The sequence below is a fragment of the Ochotona curzoniae genome, unplaced genomic scaffold, assembly GCF_017591425.1.
Source record: "Ochotona curzoniae isolate NIBS_2020 unplaced genomic scaffold, NIBS_Ocur_1.0 scaffold_2453, whole genome shotgun sequence".
NCBI classification, from domain to species: Eukaryota; Metazoa; Chordata; class Mammalia; order Lagomorpha; family Ochotonidae; genus Ochotona; species Ochotona curzoniae.
This window is the reverse complement of record NW_024467094.1, coordinates 32,525,363-32,544,653: the sequence shown is the minus strand read 5'-3', so window position 1 is coordinate 32,544,653 and position 19,291 is coordinate 32,525,363. Positions and strand designations below refer to the sequence as shown.

The following is a 19,291-nucleotide window of genomic DNA, read 5'->3' as shown; positions in this document are numbered from 1 at the left end:
CCTGCTGCTCTTGGCTGGGAAGCACTGGAATCCCCCTGCCCAGCAGGTCCTCAGCTGCTGGCTTCAGGAATGCTCCCAGCAGCAGCTGATAATGGCCGCCTGCACCCAGCTTTGCTGGGTCCCTGCCCGCAGTCATTCCTGCCTTCCCTGGCTCTAAGCCCCTAGCCAAGCTCTTCAGTCTTCTGAGTACACTGACAGCTTTCCAGGGTGGTGCTCACCCTCAAAATTGTGCCAGAGAAGGTTGCATGGCAGCTGCAGGCTACAAATGACAGCATCAGCCACACAGGCGGGACAGGACACAAACACCCCAGCTCCCAGGTCTCCACCTCACAGGCAGATCCCCAAGCCAGGAATGGAGCAGCCAATGTATGAAAAAAAAAAAAAAAAAAAAAAAAACTTTAATTCAGAAACACTGTTTACACAACTGCAAGTCTATGTACAAAGTACAGCTGAACCCCTTTTCTCCTCCCCACCCCCCCGGGCGTCCTGAGGCCCAGGACAGCGAGGGCTCGGGCCACAGCCTGCCACACAGAGTAGCAGGAGGCCGCTCCCCACTCCCAGCCTGGCTCGCCCCTCCCTGTGTTCCCGCACATACAGCAGGTGTCTGCTGGGCCTCCCTGTCCCCACCCCGCACATTCTAGGCCTCTGTTCACGCACCATGCCCTAGCCCTGCCCCTTTCTCCTCTACAAGCAAGGGTACAAATGGACAGGAAAGAAGGCTGAGTGGACAGGAGGGGGCACAGCAAGGATAAAGAGGGCACAGGGTTGGGCAGTTGGTAACCACATCATAGACTCAAAGCTCATGTCCCTAGGCAAGAAGCTGTGTTGGCCACAGGGGCTCTGGCCATGGCCTGGGCCAGCTCTCAGAGGGCAGAGGGGGAGCAGCAAGTCTGCAGTCAGCGCAGACTTTTATACCAAAGTATAAAAGATACGTGGAAGTGAACCCCAACCTCCCTCCAGGGGAGAGAATCAGACCACTGTGTGTGTCTGTGGCCAGATGCACGCTCACACACGCGTCTGCACACATGCACACTGGGGAGGGCAAAGCTGCTCACTCAAAGGTTAAGCCAGCCTGGAGCTGTTCCATCCCCTGCCCTTGAATGAATTTCATGTATTCAAACATTGCTGCACAAACTGGACACACAAGGAGTAGGGTTGCCGGTGCAAAGCACCTGCCAAGAAGGAAGCTCGGCCTCCTGGACAGATGGACTGGGGAGGGGGTGGTTATCAGAGGCTGCTGCCATGGCAACCACAGAGCCAGGGCAGGTAGAGTGAGGCAGGCCCACCTCTACGCCACACATGCGTGCACACGCATCCACGTCCTGCCTACACTGGCATCACCGGGCACAGCGGAACCGAACCCTTCCCATCGGAGACTGCTTCCAAGAGCAGGTAAGATGTCCCTACTCAGGACAGGGAGCCCCTGGCTGCCGTGAAAAGGGCAGCAGGTGGGGACAGGCGTGGATTGAGGCTGTCCATGGGGCGGCGTAGGAGCTCCTCCACGTGTCGGGCTACATCCATGGTCTCGTCCAAGTCGAACTCTCCTTCTTGGTCCAACACAGGGTCTGGGCTGTGGACAGAGGAGACATCATAGGGGCTGGCATGTCTCAGGGAACCCAGTCTGCTCCCTACTTCAACCAGCATCCTAGGGACCAGCTGTGTGCCTCACAAGACAGCAGCAGTTCCAGCTCAGCATCCATGTGCATCTCTTGGTATTTCATTATCCTCTTGGGGAGTTCCCTGCCCTGTCGGCCTTGTCACAGTGGCTGGGCCAGTGAGTTCACCCACCTGCCCACCATGCACAACACCATTCCCGGGAAGAGCGAGGTGGGCATTCACCCCATTTTATAGGGAGGCTCGGCTTTGTTCAGAAACTTGCTCATGCCCCCAGGAATCAGGGCTGGCACCTGGGGTTTCCAGCCTGTTGGTCTCCCTGCAGCTCCCTCCCGGGTGCCCAGCCCCAGCCACCCACGGCCCACACAGGAATTCCTTGCCCTGGGCCCGCCCGCTATGGGTGCACAGCCTCTTTCTCACAGCAACCCTCCGCCTCCTAGAACCCAACTTACTTCTGGGGGTACATGTTGTAATGTGTCTGGGGACACACAGCCGGGGAGGGAGCCTGGTCCATGTAGGTGGCGTTGGCCCCTGCTTCTCCAGATGCATTCACAAACCTGCGAGAGAAGCAGGACAGAGCTCAGCTGCCAGGGAGGCCGCGGGCTGCCCAACCCGGAGGAGGGGCCCAGGCCAATGGCCTCCTTCTCTGGGTCAGGCAGGACACAGGGCCCAGCTTTACCCCCTCTGATGGCTGAGCCAGGTCTGTGGGCAAAAGGGAAGGCTGGACCGGGGGGGATGGAAGGGGCGGGTGGGAGGAGGCCCCAAGGGGACACTGCACACTTACTCAGGGACCACTTGCTTGATCTGCGGCTTCACGTACCCGTCCACGGCCTTGGCTGCGGGAAAGTGAGAGACAGCCTGAGCTGCCCAAGCTCCGCCCATCTCCCACCCACCATCAACTTGGAGCCTTACTTAGCAGGGGTGAGACTTCCCAAGCCCCAATAAACATCTGCTGAGGGCCCACCTGAGGTTCCACAGGCTCCCAGCACAGGTCTCACCCCTTTCTGGGCAGCTGCTTTCTCTGCACCCCCTCCCAGGCAGAATTCACAAGATGCAAACCCCACCACAGCTTTGGGAGAAGAAACCTATTCATTTTGCTTCCCGCAACAACCCCAAGGAGCTGGGAGAGTGACCAATTGGCAGAAACAGAGGATGCTCTGTGGGTGTGGCTTATCCTAGCTCCTCCCACCCCATCCACACCCTGCCTGTTTCCTCCAGGGGAGCAGAGGTAGACTGCACTGCGCTTGACCCCTGGCAGACCCAGCAGGGCCAGGGCTGCTTTCCCTGTCTGTCGGAGGAACCTGACGTCCCTTCCCTCACTGCAAGACCCCAGACTCACGGGAGCCAGGCATCCGTTGTAGTGTGAGGAGGCACTGTGGGGCTCCCTTGAGTGCTTGACCCAGCTTTGCTCCTGCTAATGCATCCCTGGCGACAGCAGGTGATGGCTCAGATAGCTGGATCCCTACCACCCTCATGGGACACCTAGATGGGTCCTGGCTCCCACCTTCAGCCTGGACCAGCCCTGGCTGTGCAGCCATTTGGGGAGTGAGTCAGCAGATGGAAGATCTCTCCCTCGTGTCTCTGGGCAATTATTGAGAGAACCCAAGATGGGGCGAGAGGCAGGGGAGGGGGCAGGACGCACCAAGCACAGGGGTGTAGTACTTGGAGAAGACCTCATCCTTGGGGCGGTCAGGAAACACATAGATGAGATAGCTCAGGTCCCCGAGGCGGTCAGCCAGGGACCGGATGGAGAAATCACGTGTGGTGAACGGCTTCAGGTTCCACAGGTTGCGATCAGCTGGGAAAAGGAGACTCCTGTTCCCACCAGCCTCAGAGGACAGAGGGCCAGGGTCTGGCCTGCCCAGGGACCCCCTCCCGTGGGATCTGGGCACAGGGAAGGAAATTCACACAGGAACCTGCCTTCCCACCAGCCAGGAAAGCAGACACCAACATGGCCAGGCATGGCAAGTGGGGGGAGCAACAGATGCCAGCTGAGACCTTGCCCTGTGGGTCTGGAGCCTATGTGCGTGTATGGCAGGGCTGGGGGGTGGAGGGTTGGCTAGTGGAGCAGGTGCTCCAAAAAGGGACGAAGGAACCCACTTCTGAGCATCATGCTGCTTGCACTGTGAGCCCAGCCCCTACCTTTCCTGATGGGCACCTCTTAAGCGGGGAAGAAGGAGACAGGCAATGGGGTCCCTGCACCTGACAGGGAGCGGGCGGGGGGCAGTGGAAGTGGGCACTTACGGGAGTCGAACTTCCAGGCAATGGTGATGCCCCCGATTTCTGAGTCGCTGAACCTCAGGAGGAAGGTCCCGTCAGGCTTGTTAATGAGCAGGTCGTGGGCCTGCTGCTTGTTCACAAAGCCGAGGATGGCCCTGGGACGACAGGACGCAAGTGGGTCACGCCGGGCCAGTAGCCCTGGTGCCCTGTGCCGGCCCTCGAAGGCTGACCTGGCCCTCACCCGTCATTCCAGTGGGGCTTGTGATGCTTCTTCAGCACCTCCATGACCCCGTCAAACCACTGCCAGAAGGTGTAGTTCCAGCCGGGCAGGTTCTCCTACAGGCCCGGAGACCCCAGGTCAGGGCTGCGGGGCCCAGCAAGCTCACAAGCCCCCCTGGCCCCAACTCAGGCCTGCTCCCAGGGTCCATCCCACTAGTTCCACCCTTGACCCCAGCACTCCATAAATCAACAGCTCCACTCGTATCGCAGGGGTCTCCTGTCCCATGTTTCTAAGACACAGGATTCCCTAATACTCCCCTTGGTGGGAGCAGGAGGAGCAAGAACCCTTCCAGGCCAGGGGTGGCATAGGGTACCATAGCTATGATCCCACCTGGGGTGCCCACACACTACACTGGAGTGCCAGGGTCCAAGTCTCAGTGCCACTTCTGATCCCAGCTTCCTGCTAATGTCCACGGAAATGGTGGGTGATGGCCCATGGACTGGCTTCCCTGCTGCCCCTGGGGGAGACTCGGGCTAAGGCCCAGCCTTCTGGCTTTGGACCAGCCCAGCAGGCACTGGGGATGTGAACCAGCAGGCAGGAGATCCTGCTTGCTCTCTGGCTGGCTTTTACCTACATTAAAAAAAATAAACTTATTTAATTTTACTGTAAAGGCAGATATACAGAGAGTGGTTTTCCATCAGCTGGTTCACAGCCACAATGGCTAGAGCTGAGCCAATCTGAAGCCAGGGACCAGGAGCCAGGAGCTCCCTCCAGGTCTCCCATGCAGGTGCAAGGTCCCAAGGCTTTGAACTATCTTCAACTGCTTTCCCAGGCCATAGCAGGGAGCTGGATGAGAAGCGGAGCACCTGGGACATGAATCAGCCAGTGACCATATGGGTTCCTAGAACTTGGAGGTGGAAGACGACCCAATTGAGCCATTGTACTGGGCCCTCACCTACATTTTAATAATATGTCCAGCTGGACCGATTTCCAAAGTCATTCCTGCCCCTTCTCCCTATTTTACAAATGAGTAAACTGGGCACGAGTACAGATCTAGCACTGGAACCTAAGAGTGCTGATGCCCCCCTCCAGGTTCCCCGGGGTCCTGCTGCTCAGGCTGTCACACCCCCACGCAGCCCTTGCCTGTGCTTCTTGGGGGTCCAAGCCCCTCCCCTAACAGCAGGAGAGAGGCACAGCTGCCTGACCTAGATGTGGCCCGGGCCTCACCCTGTTGAACTGGGACCAGGACACAGACATGCTGCTGTAGTCCTCCAGGTGGCTGCTGCTGCTGTTGAAGAGCTTCTGCGCCAGGAACACCAGGTTCTCCTTGGTCAAGCCCCGGTTGCTCTGCACCTCAGCCTTGAACTTCATGTTGAGGGCCTCGCACAGCTGCGGCCATAGTACTTTGTCGGGCACGGCGAATGGCACCCTGCCCTAGGAGTGGGGAGGAGACAGGCAAAGGTGGCGGACTGAGGGAGAAGGAACGTGCCAGCAGCCAGCACACACACCCTGAAGGCAAGGTGCTCAGATACCATAGAATGGAGTGGGGGAGAGGGGGAAAGGACCGAGACACAAACACTAGGGGGAAAGAAAAGCAAGGCCGAAGAGGCAGCTGCATGGGCCTGCCGGGCTGCCCCAGGCCAGAGGTGAGGGAGACAGCCAAACTCCAGGTCCAAGCCCACCCGCCTGAGGAGCTCAGGGCCAGAACCAGGGACTCAGGGTGTGTTTGCCGCTGGCCCTGCTCTGGGCAGGGCTGAGGAAGGCCGGCTGAAGCTGGCATCCTCCTTGAGTAGGGTATCCTAGGGCCAGAGGAGCCAGGCTGGGGTCCCACGGGGCCTCACCGGCTCAGCAAAGGCGTTGTCCCACAGCACGGTGGCAGTAGCATTGTGGTCCTGGCTGCCGTGGACAATGACAACCACGGGTAGGGACAGGGTCTGTAGGGAACCAAAGGAATGGAGGTGGGGAGGGAAGCAGCCACCATCAGCCCCCCTCTTCCTTCCTCCTTTCCCCTCCCAAACCCAGTCCATCCGTCACCCACAATCCCCACCATGGAGGGACAGCAGGTTTTCTGTTGGCCTCACAGGGACCCTGGGTTTCCAAGCATCCACGTGGCCTCCCACAGAGCTGCAGGTGAGCCTCAGGGCGGGCCAGGTGGCAGTCTCACCTTCACCTGGAACACCAGCTCATTGCTGCCCACGCTGAACTGCGACTCGAAGAGCACAGTGAATTTCTCCTCCGTCACCGACTCGGCGCCCCTCCGGTCGGCACGCTTGATCCGCTTCAGGGACTGCAGGGATACGGATGCAGAGTTGGGAGGCTGGAGGGAGCAGCTCCGCTTAGGGCCCCGTCCCCTCCGAGGCCAGGCCCAGGCCTCACCATGTTCCTGAAGTGGGCACTGAGGGTGCCCGTGGCTTGGTGGTATTCCATGACACAGCAGTTGTTGAGGATCTCGCCGCTGTACTCGCTGCCAGCAGAGAGAGGGCCCCAGCTGAGTCCTGGCAGGGGGCCGGAGCCTCCCTCCCCCACACCAGCCCGTGCCTCGTCACCCCAACAGACAGCACCCAAGGCAATGTCTCCAAAGGCTGAGTTGGAAATTCTTCTGACAGAAAGGGCAGCAAGGGGACCTCATGGGGCAGCTGGGAGCTTCTGGTGTGTTTGAAAGAAGAGCCATGACCATGGCCTGGCAGGACTTCATGACCAAGCCCACCACCCTGCCATACTGAGTTCCCCTCCCCTCGCTCGGGACGTAGGCCTTGCCACCCACTGAACTTGCCAAGTTCAGTGCCTAACTGCGACTTCAGACCCTGGCACTCGCTCCTTCTGTCCCTTCGTCATCCCTGATCCGTCACCCAGCCCCACTCAGGTGTAGCTTCCACTCCCTGCTCTGCCCTCACCCATCCAAGCAACAAGGTAGCCTCTCTCAGTTTGCTTTCTTCACTCTCCACTTTCTGGCACTACCTTCTTTATTTTTCAATGTTATTTATTTGAAAGAGAAAGAGACAGCCCATCAGATCTGTCATCTGCTAGCTCACTCTTCAAATGTCCATGTTGGGTTGGAATGGGCTGAAGGCAGCAAGCATAAACTCAGCCCAAGCCTCCCCCATGGCTGGGCCATCACTTGTTGCCTCTTGGGGTGCACAGAAGTGAGAAGCTTAACTCAGAAGAGAAGCTGGCATCTATACCACCGAGACACTTTGATGTGGGGAACCCACAGGGCATCACAGCCACTGTGTCAGATGCCAGAGGGCAATTCTCAGCCTCCCCAGCTAAGCCTCAAGTTCTAAAAGCAGAACCTAGAATGCCTCCATCAAAGCACAATCTGCCAGTCACATGGCCTGCACGTGCTGAATGCCTCCCAGGGATAGGATGCAGGAGCCCAGGAGCCCAGATCACCCGTCCCTCACATGCTATCGCACTTGGTTGACAGCCTACCCTGACCCCTAGCCCACCACCGGGGCCTCGTGCCGTGCAGCCTTCTTGTGCCTCAGCCTCCAGGACACGGCCCAAGTTATCTTTCGATATAAAGTCCTCCTTCTCCAGCCCCTCTGGCCAGCTACCTCCAATCCAACTGCAGCCTGAGACTCCCTATGGGGGCTGGCATTTCACAAAATCTGTAGGCCTCCAGGGGCACCCAGGTTGGGTAGGGACAAAGTCAGGCTGTGTGAGTCTCCTCAAGGTTCGCTCACAAGGCCTGGACAACTGCCAACTACTATGTGCTGGACACAGGCAGGGTCCAGGAAGGGCATCAGGGCAGGAGGACAATAGTAGCTAAGGACAAAGTGTGAATTGGGACCAGGAGGACACACCTGCAAGTGAGGCAGGGGACCCAAGGGAGGGGAACTGTGTTGTCCCGACACCAATGGCACCAGCACAGAGGCCACACCTATAGCAGCCTGCCAGGAGGAATACAGGGAACAGTAACAGTCGGGGGGACATTTACTTGCGGGTGTTCTCGTTCTTGAGCAGGGACTTGGCCTGCTGCTCACTGATGATGGTGGCCTTCACCTGCGGGGGGTTCATGTGCACGTTCAGCTTCCCGCCCACCAGCAGGCGCACGGTGGCTGCAAACTTGGTCTGGGTCTTCAGGACCTGAGGGGGTTGCTTCTCAATGATGAAGGTGCTGCAGGGGACACGGGGAGCCCGCAGGCCGTGAGACACGCTCCAGGGAGAGGCCTCTCTGGGGCAGGGCAGGGCAGGGTGGGGCTCCTCCCTCCCTCCCTCCACTGGGGCTCAGCAGATGAAAGAAGGGCACACTGCCCAGGTCCAGCTCTCAGGGAGACCCCAGGGAAGAGGTTGGGAAAAGGGCAGGAGGGGAGCAGGCCCTGAGGACACCGCTTGTGGTGTCTGCCATAGAAATGGGGCCAGAGAAGCCACAGTCACAGCTGACAGGGTGGGGAGGGATGTGAGGCAGGGCGAGCCAGGACTGGAACAGACACCCAGGCTGCCCAGCACCCCTGCCTCCCAGGTGGGGAGCCACCCTGCCCACGGGGCATGGCCAAGGGACAGCGGTCACCTGGTCACCAGGGCTGAGATGATGTCTGTGATGGTGGCATTGACCTCGGCCAACATCTCCTCCACGGGGCCGGGGATGGGCAGCTGCTGGCACAGGTGTTCGGCTCGGCGGATCTGCTGCCGGTTCTGCCAGATGATCTCGGCCAGCTTCTCACACCTGGGGGCAGCCCAGGACCACAGGTATGCTAGGGCTCCCCCACTTCCCAGACTGCAGTTGGAGGACTCCCGTTGGGGGAGACTCTGTGCCATTATACAGCTCCACACTCCCAGGAGAGTCTGTGCTGTAACCGCCCCTCCTTTTCCTGCTTCAGAGCAGGCTGACTGCCTACCAGAAGCACAGGAAACAGGCCAGGACCAAGCAGCCCAGAGCTCTGCACACCTGGCCAGGCCCCCCTCAGGACAAGACGCCCTCACTAGGGAAGCTGGCAAGGACTTTGAGACTAATGTCTATGTCACAAATGGGCCCTGCTGAGACGCAAGTTGTCCCCAACAGAGGGGCCTGCCACACAGGCTGACCCAGTGGGCAGAGGGGTCTGCCCCTTCCACCAGCCCAGCCCGCACCCTGGCCTCACCAGGACTGCAGCACGTCCAGGCTGCCCTCGGGGGGCCCACCATTGCCGGCCAGCTGTTGCCGCCGCTTCCACTGGATCAGCTCGTCATCCAGAATGATGGTCTGCTGCTTCCGCAGCAGCTGCAGGGTCTTCTGATGCTTCTCAGCCAGCTCCTGCGGGACGGTGGACAGCAGCCCTGCTGGGCCCCCAGGCCAGCCTGCAGGATGCCCAGAGACACAAGGCCCGACACCTCCTGCTCCACACCTGCGCTGACCCAGAGCATCCCAGAGAGAAGGATCCAGCCACCGGCTCTCCAGGGCCCTGCTCTCATCCCGGCCTTGTCCCCCTGGCTGGTTCCAACAGCCCCCACCAGGATGTTCCACCCTGGGAGCAGGACGCAGAGCCACTCACCACGCGGTACTGCTGCAGGGTCTGGGCCTCGCGCTGCAGCCAGGCCTCCAGGGACACCTGCTTCTGCTGCAGGGCCGTCTCCCTGCTTAGTCGCTCCTGGGGGTTCAGCTGGGCCAGTTGAGCAAACTGAGCTGCAGAGGGGACACGACACCCATGGCCATCACCTCCTGCAGCCTGGTACCGAGCCCCAAGCCTGCACCCAGCTGGACAGATCAGGAGTCCTGCAAGCCTGCCTGGGTGCCAGTGATGAATGGGCTCCCTCGAAGGCAGTCCCACCCTCACTCTCCAGGCTCCTGACCATGTCCTCCTCCAGGGGTGGGTAATGGGCACTCAACCCTGCCTCTGGCTCTGTCTGCCTCCACACACAGCTGTCTGCTGAACCCTTATCACAAGGACTCCGGGTTGGACTAGTCTCGGGTGAGGCATGTGCCCTGCCAGGAGCCACCCCTTTCTGTCCTGGGGTCCCCATGAGCTCAGCCCACTAACCAGCAAAGACCACCAGGAGAGATACCTGGGCCTGCTGGGAGCAACGAGATGTCCCTGGGAAGGGTACTGCTGCCCTCACACTCCCTGGAGGGCCCTCACCCACATGGGGATCTGGCCTGAGTGAGGCCTCAACACCTTGCTCAGAACAGCTGTGACAAAAACCTTTAGACCAAGGAAAGGACAAAGTCGAGCATGAGGAACACCTGTGTGGCACTAACTGGTCACTAACCTGGCTTAGAAGTGAGCATGTGCCCAGGCAAAGCCCACAGAGAGCCACAGCCCTGACCCAGGTCATGCCTTCCTCCCAGAACCTTCCCAGCTCGAGCCCATCTTGCTGGAGCTCTTGGCTGGCCTCTATGGGCCATGTCACCCTGACCTTGTCCCTGCCTCAGGGAACACACAAGTGGATCCATGAAAGCCACTCCAGGCAGCCAGCAACTGCCCAGAACTACAACTCACAGATCTGCACACATCTTGGGCAGGGCACCATACAGACTGAGTGCTCCCCAGGCAGGGTCTGGACTAGGGAACTGGGCTGACTACACAGAAACCTGCCCACTCACAGGATGGGCTTTTGGTCCCAGCCCCTGGGCCTGGCCTCCCCATGCCAGTGACCCACTTGGCTGTCTCCTGGAAATCTGCACAATTTTCTGGAAGGAGGTCTGGGAGACCTGAGACAAGGGCTGGCTTCACTGAGGGAGCTGAGCCTTCCCTTGCGCCAACGGGCCCATGGTCTGCACAGGATGGGGGAGGCAGATAGATGAGGCTGAACACACGTGACACTGCAGGAACAAATTCAGATGTGGCTCCAGTCTTAACCCATCCCCAGCACGGGTCCTAAACCTAAATTCAGGATCACAAAGGACCTGGGTAGAATTAACACCCTGAACTCTGCTGGCTCTGCAGGCAGTGTGGGGTGGAGTCAGCAGCTAGGAGGAAGACATTCTGGAATCTTCCAGCATTTGCTCAATTTATATGATGATTTATGGAATGGACAGATTTTATGAAACTGAAAGCCCTGACATGGCAGTCTTAAAAAAAAGAAGCTTAAATTGCTAAAATGAAATTCTAGAGTAATCAAAAATATCCAATGTCCTGAAAAAAAAAAAGGAATGAGCAGAACAAAAACCCAGTCATACACAACAGAAAATGTTAAAATGGACACCTTAGTACAACTATGGCAATGATTGCTCTCAATATTTCTGAACTAAATAATGAAAGTCAAAGGCTTTGAGTAGCTAAAAAGCCAAGATTGAGCTACATGTTATTTACATGTCAGCTCTCAACATGCACGGATAAAGCTGTGTCGTGTAAAATGCAGAAGGCACTAAACAATGTCCGAAGAAGACAAAATAGCATTGCCAAATTAAGAAAGATATTTCATCATGATTAGGATGCCAAATGATCTGTGGAATAATAAAGGATAAAAATGCATGAAGGGGGCCCGGCAGCATGGCCTAGCAGCTAATGTCCTCGCCTTGAGTGCACTGGGATCCCCTACAGGCGCCGGTTCTAATCCCGGCAGCTCCACTTCCCATCCAGCTCCCTGCTTGTAGCCTGGGAAAGCAGTTGAGGATGGCCCAAAGCCTTGGGACTCTGCACCCGTGTGGGATACCCAGAAAGAAGTTCCTGGCTCCTGGCTTCAGATCAGTCCAGCACCGGCCATTGCGCTCACTTGGGGAGTGAATCATCGGATGGAAGATCTTTCTATCTCTCCTCCTCTCTGTATATCTGACTTTGTAATAAAAATAAATAAATCTTTTTAAAAAATGCATGAAGGAAATACAGAATTAACCACAGTAGCAGTGAATTCCATTATCATAGTAATTTCTCCCTCAGCAACTAATGAAACAACTGGGCAAAGATGAAGGACAGATGAAGACAGTGGGGGTCTCCCGGTGTATTCTAGGGTCTTCCCAGAATACACCTGAGCCCCTCATCCTTAAGCACTTGCTTTTTTCACTCTCAGTCTTACACAGACACATTGGAGTTTTCCAGAAGCTACAAGATGTATGATACTACGGCAGAATGAAGACACAGCAACCTTTCACTAAGCCTGACATTCACGAGTTTTGCAAATGCAATTGTGTAGTAACAACAGAGCTACAATGAGAAATTTCTCATTAGACAATCTCATGGCTGTTTAAATATGGCAAAGTGTACCAACAAAGACCTAGATAGTGTAACCCACACACCCAGGCTATACGGATAATTAACCCAACACTGGCCAAGACACCAGGGTACAGTGCGTGATTGTTTGTAAAACAATGCCCTTCTACCCACTAAATTTTGTTTAGAAAACAAGGTTTTTTATAAAATTTTACCTTTCATATTAACATTACTAAATTGATCATTATCAATTTTAATGAAATGACCATAGAGTTTGCACTCTTTCCAAATGCATAAGATGCATCCACTGAGACAGAATATATCCTAAACCATCAAAGAAGTCTCAGGACATTTATAAGCACTGAAATCATACAGAATGCAATCACAGTAGAATAACAAGATGATATAGTTAAAAAAAATAGTTGGAAATTAAAGAAAATGTTTCTAAGTAATATATGAATTCAATAATTACTCACTGGAGGAATCAGAAATATTTCACAGTGGATAATGCTTGTACAGCATAACCAAAATTATGGCATGTAGTTAAAACAATGCTTAGAGGTACATTTATAGCTTTAAATAAATGAATATATATATACATACACATCATATATACACACATATACATGTGTAAGGGTACTTAAAGTTTGTGAAAGAACAAAATTATAAACTTATTTTGGTGTAAGAAAATGGAAATCCATACATAGTTTTTTCATGCTATGTATCTTTCATGAACTTTTTAAGACCCTGCTGTATAGGCTTACATGTTTGAAAGGAGGAGTCAGAAAGTCAAAGAGGAAAGGCACAAGTAGTTCAACACATCCTGCTGTTCCCAGGACAAGGTGGCACATCCCAGGAGTCAGGCTGGAGTGAAGGGAGATGGACCGTGTCTCGAGACTCCTTGGGTTACACCTGAGTAGGATTCCCTCAGGGCTCCCTTTTTCCCTCCCTCACGCCCTGACGGTGGCAGCCACTGGCCACACACAGTTCCAGGAGACAGGAAACTTTGGAACAGTCACCCCTTAGGTCTACGTTCTGTGAGGCCAAGGAAGTGGGGTTCCTGGAGTTCCCTCTCTTCTCAGCGTGTTACAACCTGGCGAAGCCCAGCCCAAATCCTCCCTCTTGTTGGGGAACACCATGCTCCTGCTGAGTGACATATTAAGGTATTCCTTGAATACCCACAGTTAGGAAGAGGCCATGGTTAACAAAGCACAGGAATTTAAACTCACAGCTTGGCAGCTAGTTCTGCAACCCATAGGAACCTGGGCCAAGTTACTTGTGCTTCTTGAACCTCAGTTTCATCGTGTGCAATGTAGGGATAATGCAGCTCTCTCTGGCCCCCCTCCACTGCCACCCCCACCAGTGCCTCAAGGTCATCTCCCTGCATGCAGGAGGCAGAGCAGCTCTCCCATCAGGCTCTCAGTGGAGTGTTGTGGAGAGTGACACTGCTTTGCAGGAGCTCCTGAGATGCCACCCACCCTCACTGGGGACAGGTGCTGGGCCCACCTTGGATCCTCAGGCTCTCCTGATACTGGATAATGAAGTACTCCTGAGTCTGCTGCAGTTTCTTCAGCTCATTCTCTGTGTCCTGTGTGACCAGCCGCAGCTCCTCAAATGTCTGAGTGATCTGCAGGTGCTTCTGGGACATGGCGTCCACCAGGGTCCCAGCAGGAGAGCCGCCCTGTAGGCAGGATGGGGGGAAATGACAAGGAGCGGTATGCCAAAGAGTAGGGGGACAAATGGAGAGGAAAGCCTCCAGGCTACCCACCATGCTCCCCAGGCTTCACATCTAAGCTAAGGAGGGAGGGCCATGTCCCAGCAGGGGGACAGAGGGAGGAGTGACAGGTGACACAGCCATAATAGAAATCTCTATTTCAGATGACTCCTCCATGCCTCTGCTGTCCTCCCTCCATGCTCTGCCAGAGCACAGCAGCTGGTCCTGCTTTCAATCTCCACTCCTTGAACACATTAGCATGTTCCCAGATCAGGGCCTTTGCACATGCCTGTCTGTCGAGAACATTCTGGCCCCACTTCCCCAGAAGGGGCCTTGTCGGATAAGCAAACTCACTCTGATCCTGCTCTCAGGTGCACGTGTCTTACTCTTGTTGCTCTTCTGGTTTTTGGTATCTCTTGCAAGAGGATGTGGGGTCCCCAGGTTCTGGCCCTCCCCCTATCACGTCCCACAGAAGCTGGAACATCAGAGGTGGCTCATGAAGAGCCTGTCTGCTGGGGAAAGGCGTGACCCCGTGACCATGACAACACACATCCCCAGACCAGAGCTGGATTCACATGCAGAGTCACATGGTGTTCTGTGGCTGCCACAAGGCAGGGGATGCGGGGTCAAGGGAGAAGGTCTGTTGGGACCCAGCTTCTATCCCGTCTCAGCCTTACCTACTGTCCTGGCCCACCTGGCTCCCTTCTCCCCAGGGACACTAATGACTTGCAAGCTCACCCAGGTGGCAAGACACTTGGGCTTTGCAGCCCCTGCACATGTTGCCACATTTCTTTTTTTTTTTTTTTTTTTTTTGGCAGGGGGATTCATCCCCTCTCTTTCCTCACTTCCTTCCCCACTGGGGGTCGGACACCCTGTCCTCGGCCCGTGCCCCCTGAGCACTGAGCTCCCCTCTGGGGAATTTGTCCATGCCCTGCCCTCCCTTGGGAGGAACCGGGCTTTTACCTCCTTCTCCAATCCCAGCCCAGGGTCAGACACACAGTAGGACTTCAATAAACGTTTCCTAAGGGACTGTGAAGTGCTTCAGGTCCTAATCCAAATTCTTTATGCAGTGTGACATTCACTTTACTTTACTGCAGATAATGCATTTAGAACATTGTCCTATGCCTTTATTATATGAAGGCTGGCATTGTGGGGCAGAGAGCTAGGCTACTGCCCTGCACTGCCAGTTCTCCGTATCAGAGCATGGGTTCAAGTTCCAGTGTTGCACTTTCAAGACAGCTCTGTGTAATGCACACGGGAAGTCAACCATGTCGTGAGACCTGCAAGAAGTTTCTGGCTCCCAGCTTTAGCTCAGCACAGCCAATTATTGTAGCCTGATTACTGTAGTCATATTGGGGAACAAACCAGCAATGGAAGACTTTTTAATTCTGCATTTTGAATAAATACATATAAAACTTTAAAAATATACATGCTGTTTTCAAAAATTATTTTTGCAAGGTTGGTGCAGTGGTGTAACAGGACAATCCTCCACTTGTAGTGCCAGCATCCCATACGGGTTCCAGTTCATGTTCTGGCTGCGCCACTCTCAGTCTAGCTCCCTTCTCAAGGCCTGAGAAAGCAGCAGAGGACAGCTCAAAGCCTTGGGACTCTGCACCTGTATGGGAGAGTTGGAAGAGGCTCCTGGCTCCTGACTTCAGATTGGCTCAGCTCCAGCTGTTGCAGCCATTTGGGCAGTAAAGCAGTGGATAGGAGATCTTTCTATGCATGTGCCTCTCCAATAAAAATAAACCTTTTTTTTTTAATGCCTTTGAACTTGTAGTTTGAGAGGAGTCCTGGTTTCCCCCTCTGTGGGCCTCACTTCTCCACGCTGCCCTGGGTTGGTTCTCTTCCCCCAGGCCTCAGCTCCTCCCCTTCACACAGACGCCCCCAGTCTGCGGTTAGGCTGCTCAATGAAAATCCAGTCTTCCCTGCTGATTTGTAACGGCACCTCTGACACAGGTCGAGTTTCCACCAATGTGTGTGTGTATACATGTGTACACAGGGGTGTGTGCATGTGCATGTATGTGGGGTGGGTGCACATGTGAGTGTATGTATGTATGTGGGGTGGTGCACATGTGAGTGTATGTATGTGGGGTGGTGCACATGTGAGTGTATGTATGTATGTGGGGTGGTGCACATGTGAGTGTATGTATGTATGTGGGGTGTGTGATATGCACACAACCGTGTGTGTATGTGCACGTATGTGCATTAACCCTTGGTGCACAGTGCCAGTGAACTGTCACACTAGCCCAATAGCACAGGTATTATTAGTAGTCCCATTTCACAATAGAAAAATGGAGGCTCGGAGAGGGATGGTAACATGCTGACGTCCCACAGCTCATGAGAGGGAGGGTGATGGGTGGAGCCTGCGCCATCACCCCACACTGACTCAGAACACTGCCTCTCACGTTTGCTTGCGTCTCCGGCAGCACTGTTTAACATGGATGCAGCCATGTCCAGGGAGAAAGCCCCAGAAAAGGACCGCCCAATTCTCTCCCCACCCCCACGGGACACTCACGTTGTTGGCCTCCTGGACCAGCCTCTGTTCATTGTACAGAATGTGCCGGATGCAGCGTACCAGTTCCATGGGACAGCGGTCATACGTGTTCTGGAAGAATCCCGCAGTGTGTTCTTCAATTGCAGCCATGCCTGGCTTCATCCCGCACACAGCCCTTCCTCTCCTTCAGCGTTTTCCCAGGAAGCTTCAGGAGCCATTGTCAGATGTTCCTCCCTCTCCTTAACTGTTCCTCCCCTCCCTTCACACTTGGTTTGCGGTGAACTCAAAACCTACCATCTACAGAGCACTTCAATCCACCCTGCCCCTTGGCTCTCCCAGCGTGGAAAACCCCCACCGCGGAGGCCAGCACAGCACCCAGAGGAACACGGGTGTCAAACAAGTGAGTGGGGCTGGTGATTCAAGCCACACGCAGCTGATGCTGAGGCCAAGACGCTTTCCACCAGAACCCTGCCCATACTCGTCCCACCATCCCAGGTTCCTCCCGGATCCACCCTCTTTTCTGGGTGGGCTTTGCTTTACCTGATCCCTGCTGTCTGTGGTTGAGAAGGGCTCTCTAAGAAACCCAACTGAATTCCAATTAACCCTTAACCGTGATTACACCCACACCCCTTTCCTGCTTCATAACAGCTCCTGGCTTCCTCCACTACCCCCCACCAACTCCACACCACACAAAGGAGAAGCCACATCCTACAAAGCCATGCCAGCCAGCCCCTCCTCCCTGCCACCCCTCCAACGGCTCTACCACTTTTATCAGGGTCCCCAAGAGGGGCTTCTGGCTGACTTGTCCCCTCATTTCTAGAATAGATCAGTCTCCTTTTCTTCTGGAAAAGAAGCCAGCCTCAGTTTACCACCTCTCCACCTGCTCAGTCTGTCCATGATGCTGGCTCACCCACCTCCCCTCTGCAGGAAACAAAAACCCCCACCCCCTATCCCATCCCTTGCTCTGTAGTAGGTTAAAGGAATCTAGTAGCTCTGACTTAGAAAGAGGGGGCGGGGGAAATTGAAGTAAAGTTGCCACCAAGCAAGTGAGTGGGCTCATGATGACACTGGTGAGTCAGTGGCCAGGCCAGGAAAAAAAAAACCCTGGGGGTTTAGCCACATGCCCTCTCCACACCCCCCCCCCCCCCCCCCCCCCCGCCCCAAGGTGTCCTGGAGTTCACACCCACCTGCAGCTGGGTGGCATAGTGGCCCAACTTGATCTTCAGAAGAAAGCCATCTTCCCCCACTTGGTGCTCAGCCTTCTTCTGCAGCTCCTGCACCAGGCCCTCTAGGAGCTGGGTGGCCTGAGCTCGGTCCTGGGGGCTGTCCAGGTCAATGGCATCCCTGGGGGCAGGACGGGGGGGGGGGTGGGAAGAGGGGAGACAGGAGTCCACTGTTGCAATTCCCTAAGCCAGGAGGTCAGGCACCAAGAGTGCAGTGGCAATCCCATGATGAGAACCCAGTGCACTTTCCCGAGCCCACGGGGGAGGGGGGACCACAGGCCTTCTCTCTCCCCTTCCAGCACCCCGCCCCCCCCGCATTTCCCGGTTCCCGTTTCCCAGGGACCCCACCCCTTCCGCACAGAGAAGGAAAGAGAGGATCAGAGTCACGCCAAACCACAAGGAGGAGACCTGGGGCGGGGGGAGCGCAGAGGGAAACCCGTCCCTGCGGTTGCGGGTTGGAAGCCCGGTGCACCTACCACGGCTGACTCTCGATCCACTGCGCCAGGTAATGCCGCACCTCGATGGGGAAGTGCTGGCCATAGAGCACCTGCATCTGGCGCAGTGCGTCCCCCTGCAACTGCTGGGCCTGGATCCAGCCCGCCATAGCCGGTCACCTAGGATGAGCCCAGGGCTGAAGAGGTGGAGCCCCACGGTGCCCACCCATCCCTGCACCCGGAGTCGGGTCAGGCCCGGCCCCTCCCACAGACACGCTTTCCTGTGCGGGAAGAGAGAGATGGTGAGGAGGGGCGTGCCGCCCTTCCTCTCCCACAAGGAACCCACTGAGGCTGGGGCAGGGTGGGGTGGGGGGTCTCAAAAGGCAGGTGCCCTCCCTCTTCCTCTCCCCTCGCCCCACGGGAAACTGAAAGAGAAACTTAACTGCCCAGGGAGGCCCTCAGCGCTCTGCAAGGGCTGCTCGGATCCCTCCCTCAGCGCGTGCCCCGAACCCCGACTCCCCGTGTTGGAGGACTGGGGAGGGAGATGTTTCAAACCATAGTTGGGTCAAGGCAGTGCCATTCCCACTCGACGCCCGACCCTGGGCACGTGGCTGGGCTTAGGGAGACGGAGCTTAGGTGCCGCGGCACCCCGAAACTGCGTTCCCTCCCGACGGCGCCCCCGCGTCTGCGAGCGACACCGGCCCCCACCTGTGACCGCCTCCCTTTCTGCCCGGTCCCCTCGACCCTCTACCCATGTGTCGGCTCTGCCAGCGGCGTCCCAGCTCCCTCTGGGCGCCGGGGACCGGTCCCTGCAGCGCGACGGGCCATCGGGCTGCCGGAAGTGTCGGTCCAGGAGCCCCTGTCCCGGCGCGCGCTCCCCAAGTCCCGTCGCGCGCTCCCCACCTGGTAACGCCAAGCGCGGTGTCGGCGCAGGCTGTGCGCCCCGCGGCTCTCGCTGGAGGGCCCGGGCTCCCGGTGGCGGCGGCGGCGGCTGTTACTACAGGAAGGAGCCAAGAGCAGCGATTTCCTCCTCAAAGGTCAGCTGCCTGCGCTAGACCAAACACAGAGCGCGGGCGCTCGCCAACACCCTCCCCGCCGCTGGTGCGGCCTCCCCTGCCTCCGCCCTCGGCAGCCAGCTCCCCAGCGAGTGCGCAGCAGCGGCCTGGCCGAGCCCGCGCGACCCGGCTGGGCGGGGCGGCGCCGGGCGTCGGGGCTGTCCCCCACCTCCTATCCCCACGCCCCGACGGCGGGGTCCCCCGGGAGTCCCAGGTAGCCTCTCCTGAGCCCCGCGGGAGCGTCC

General features: G+C 56.6%; 1 protein-coding gene across 1 annotated transcript; it reads right to left on the bottom strand.

Moving 5' to 3' along the window:
• Positions 1 to 388: 388 nt before the first annotated feature.
• LOC121170049 (signal transducer and activator of transcription 5A) lies at positions 389 to 18,999 on the bottom strand. Its single transcript, XM_041000931.1, has 19 exons — positions 18,895 to 18,999; positions 18,034 to 18,171; positions 17,522 to 17,678; positions 16,356 to 16,445; positions 13,630 to 13,804; positions 9,529 to 9,659; positions 9,139 to 9,290; positions 8,568 to 8,723; positions 7,995 to 8,174; positions 6,431 to 6,518; positions 6,219 to 6,341; positions 5,896 to 5,988; positions 5,282 to 5,488; positions 4,076 to 4,170; positions 3,859 to 3,989; positions 3,257 to 3,412; positions 2,399 to 2,450; positions 2,067 to 2,171; positions 389 to 1,570 (listed from the first exon to the last, which is right to left on the bottom strand). The coding sequence occupies exons 2-19, from the start codon at positions 18,159 to 18,161 to the stop codon at positions 1,408 to 1,410; spliced, it is 2,382 nt and encodes a 793-aa protein (XP_040856865.1). The 5' UTR covers positions 18,162 to 18,171; positions 18,895 to 18,999; the 3' UTR covers positions 389 to 1,407.
• Positions 19,000 to 19,291: the final 292 nt, after the last annotated feature.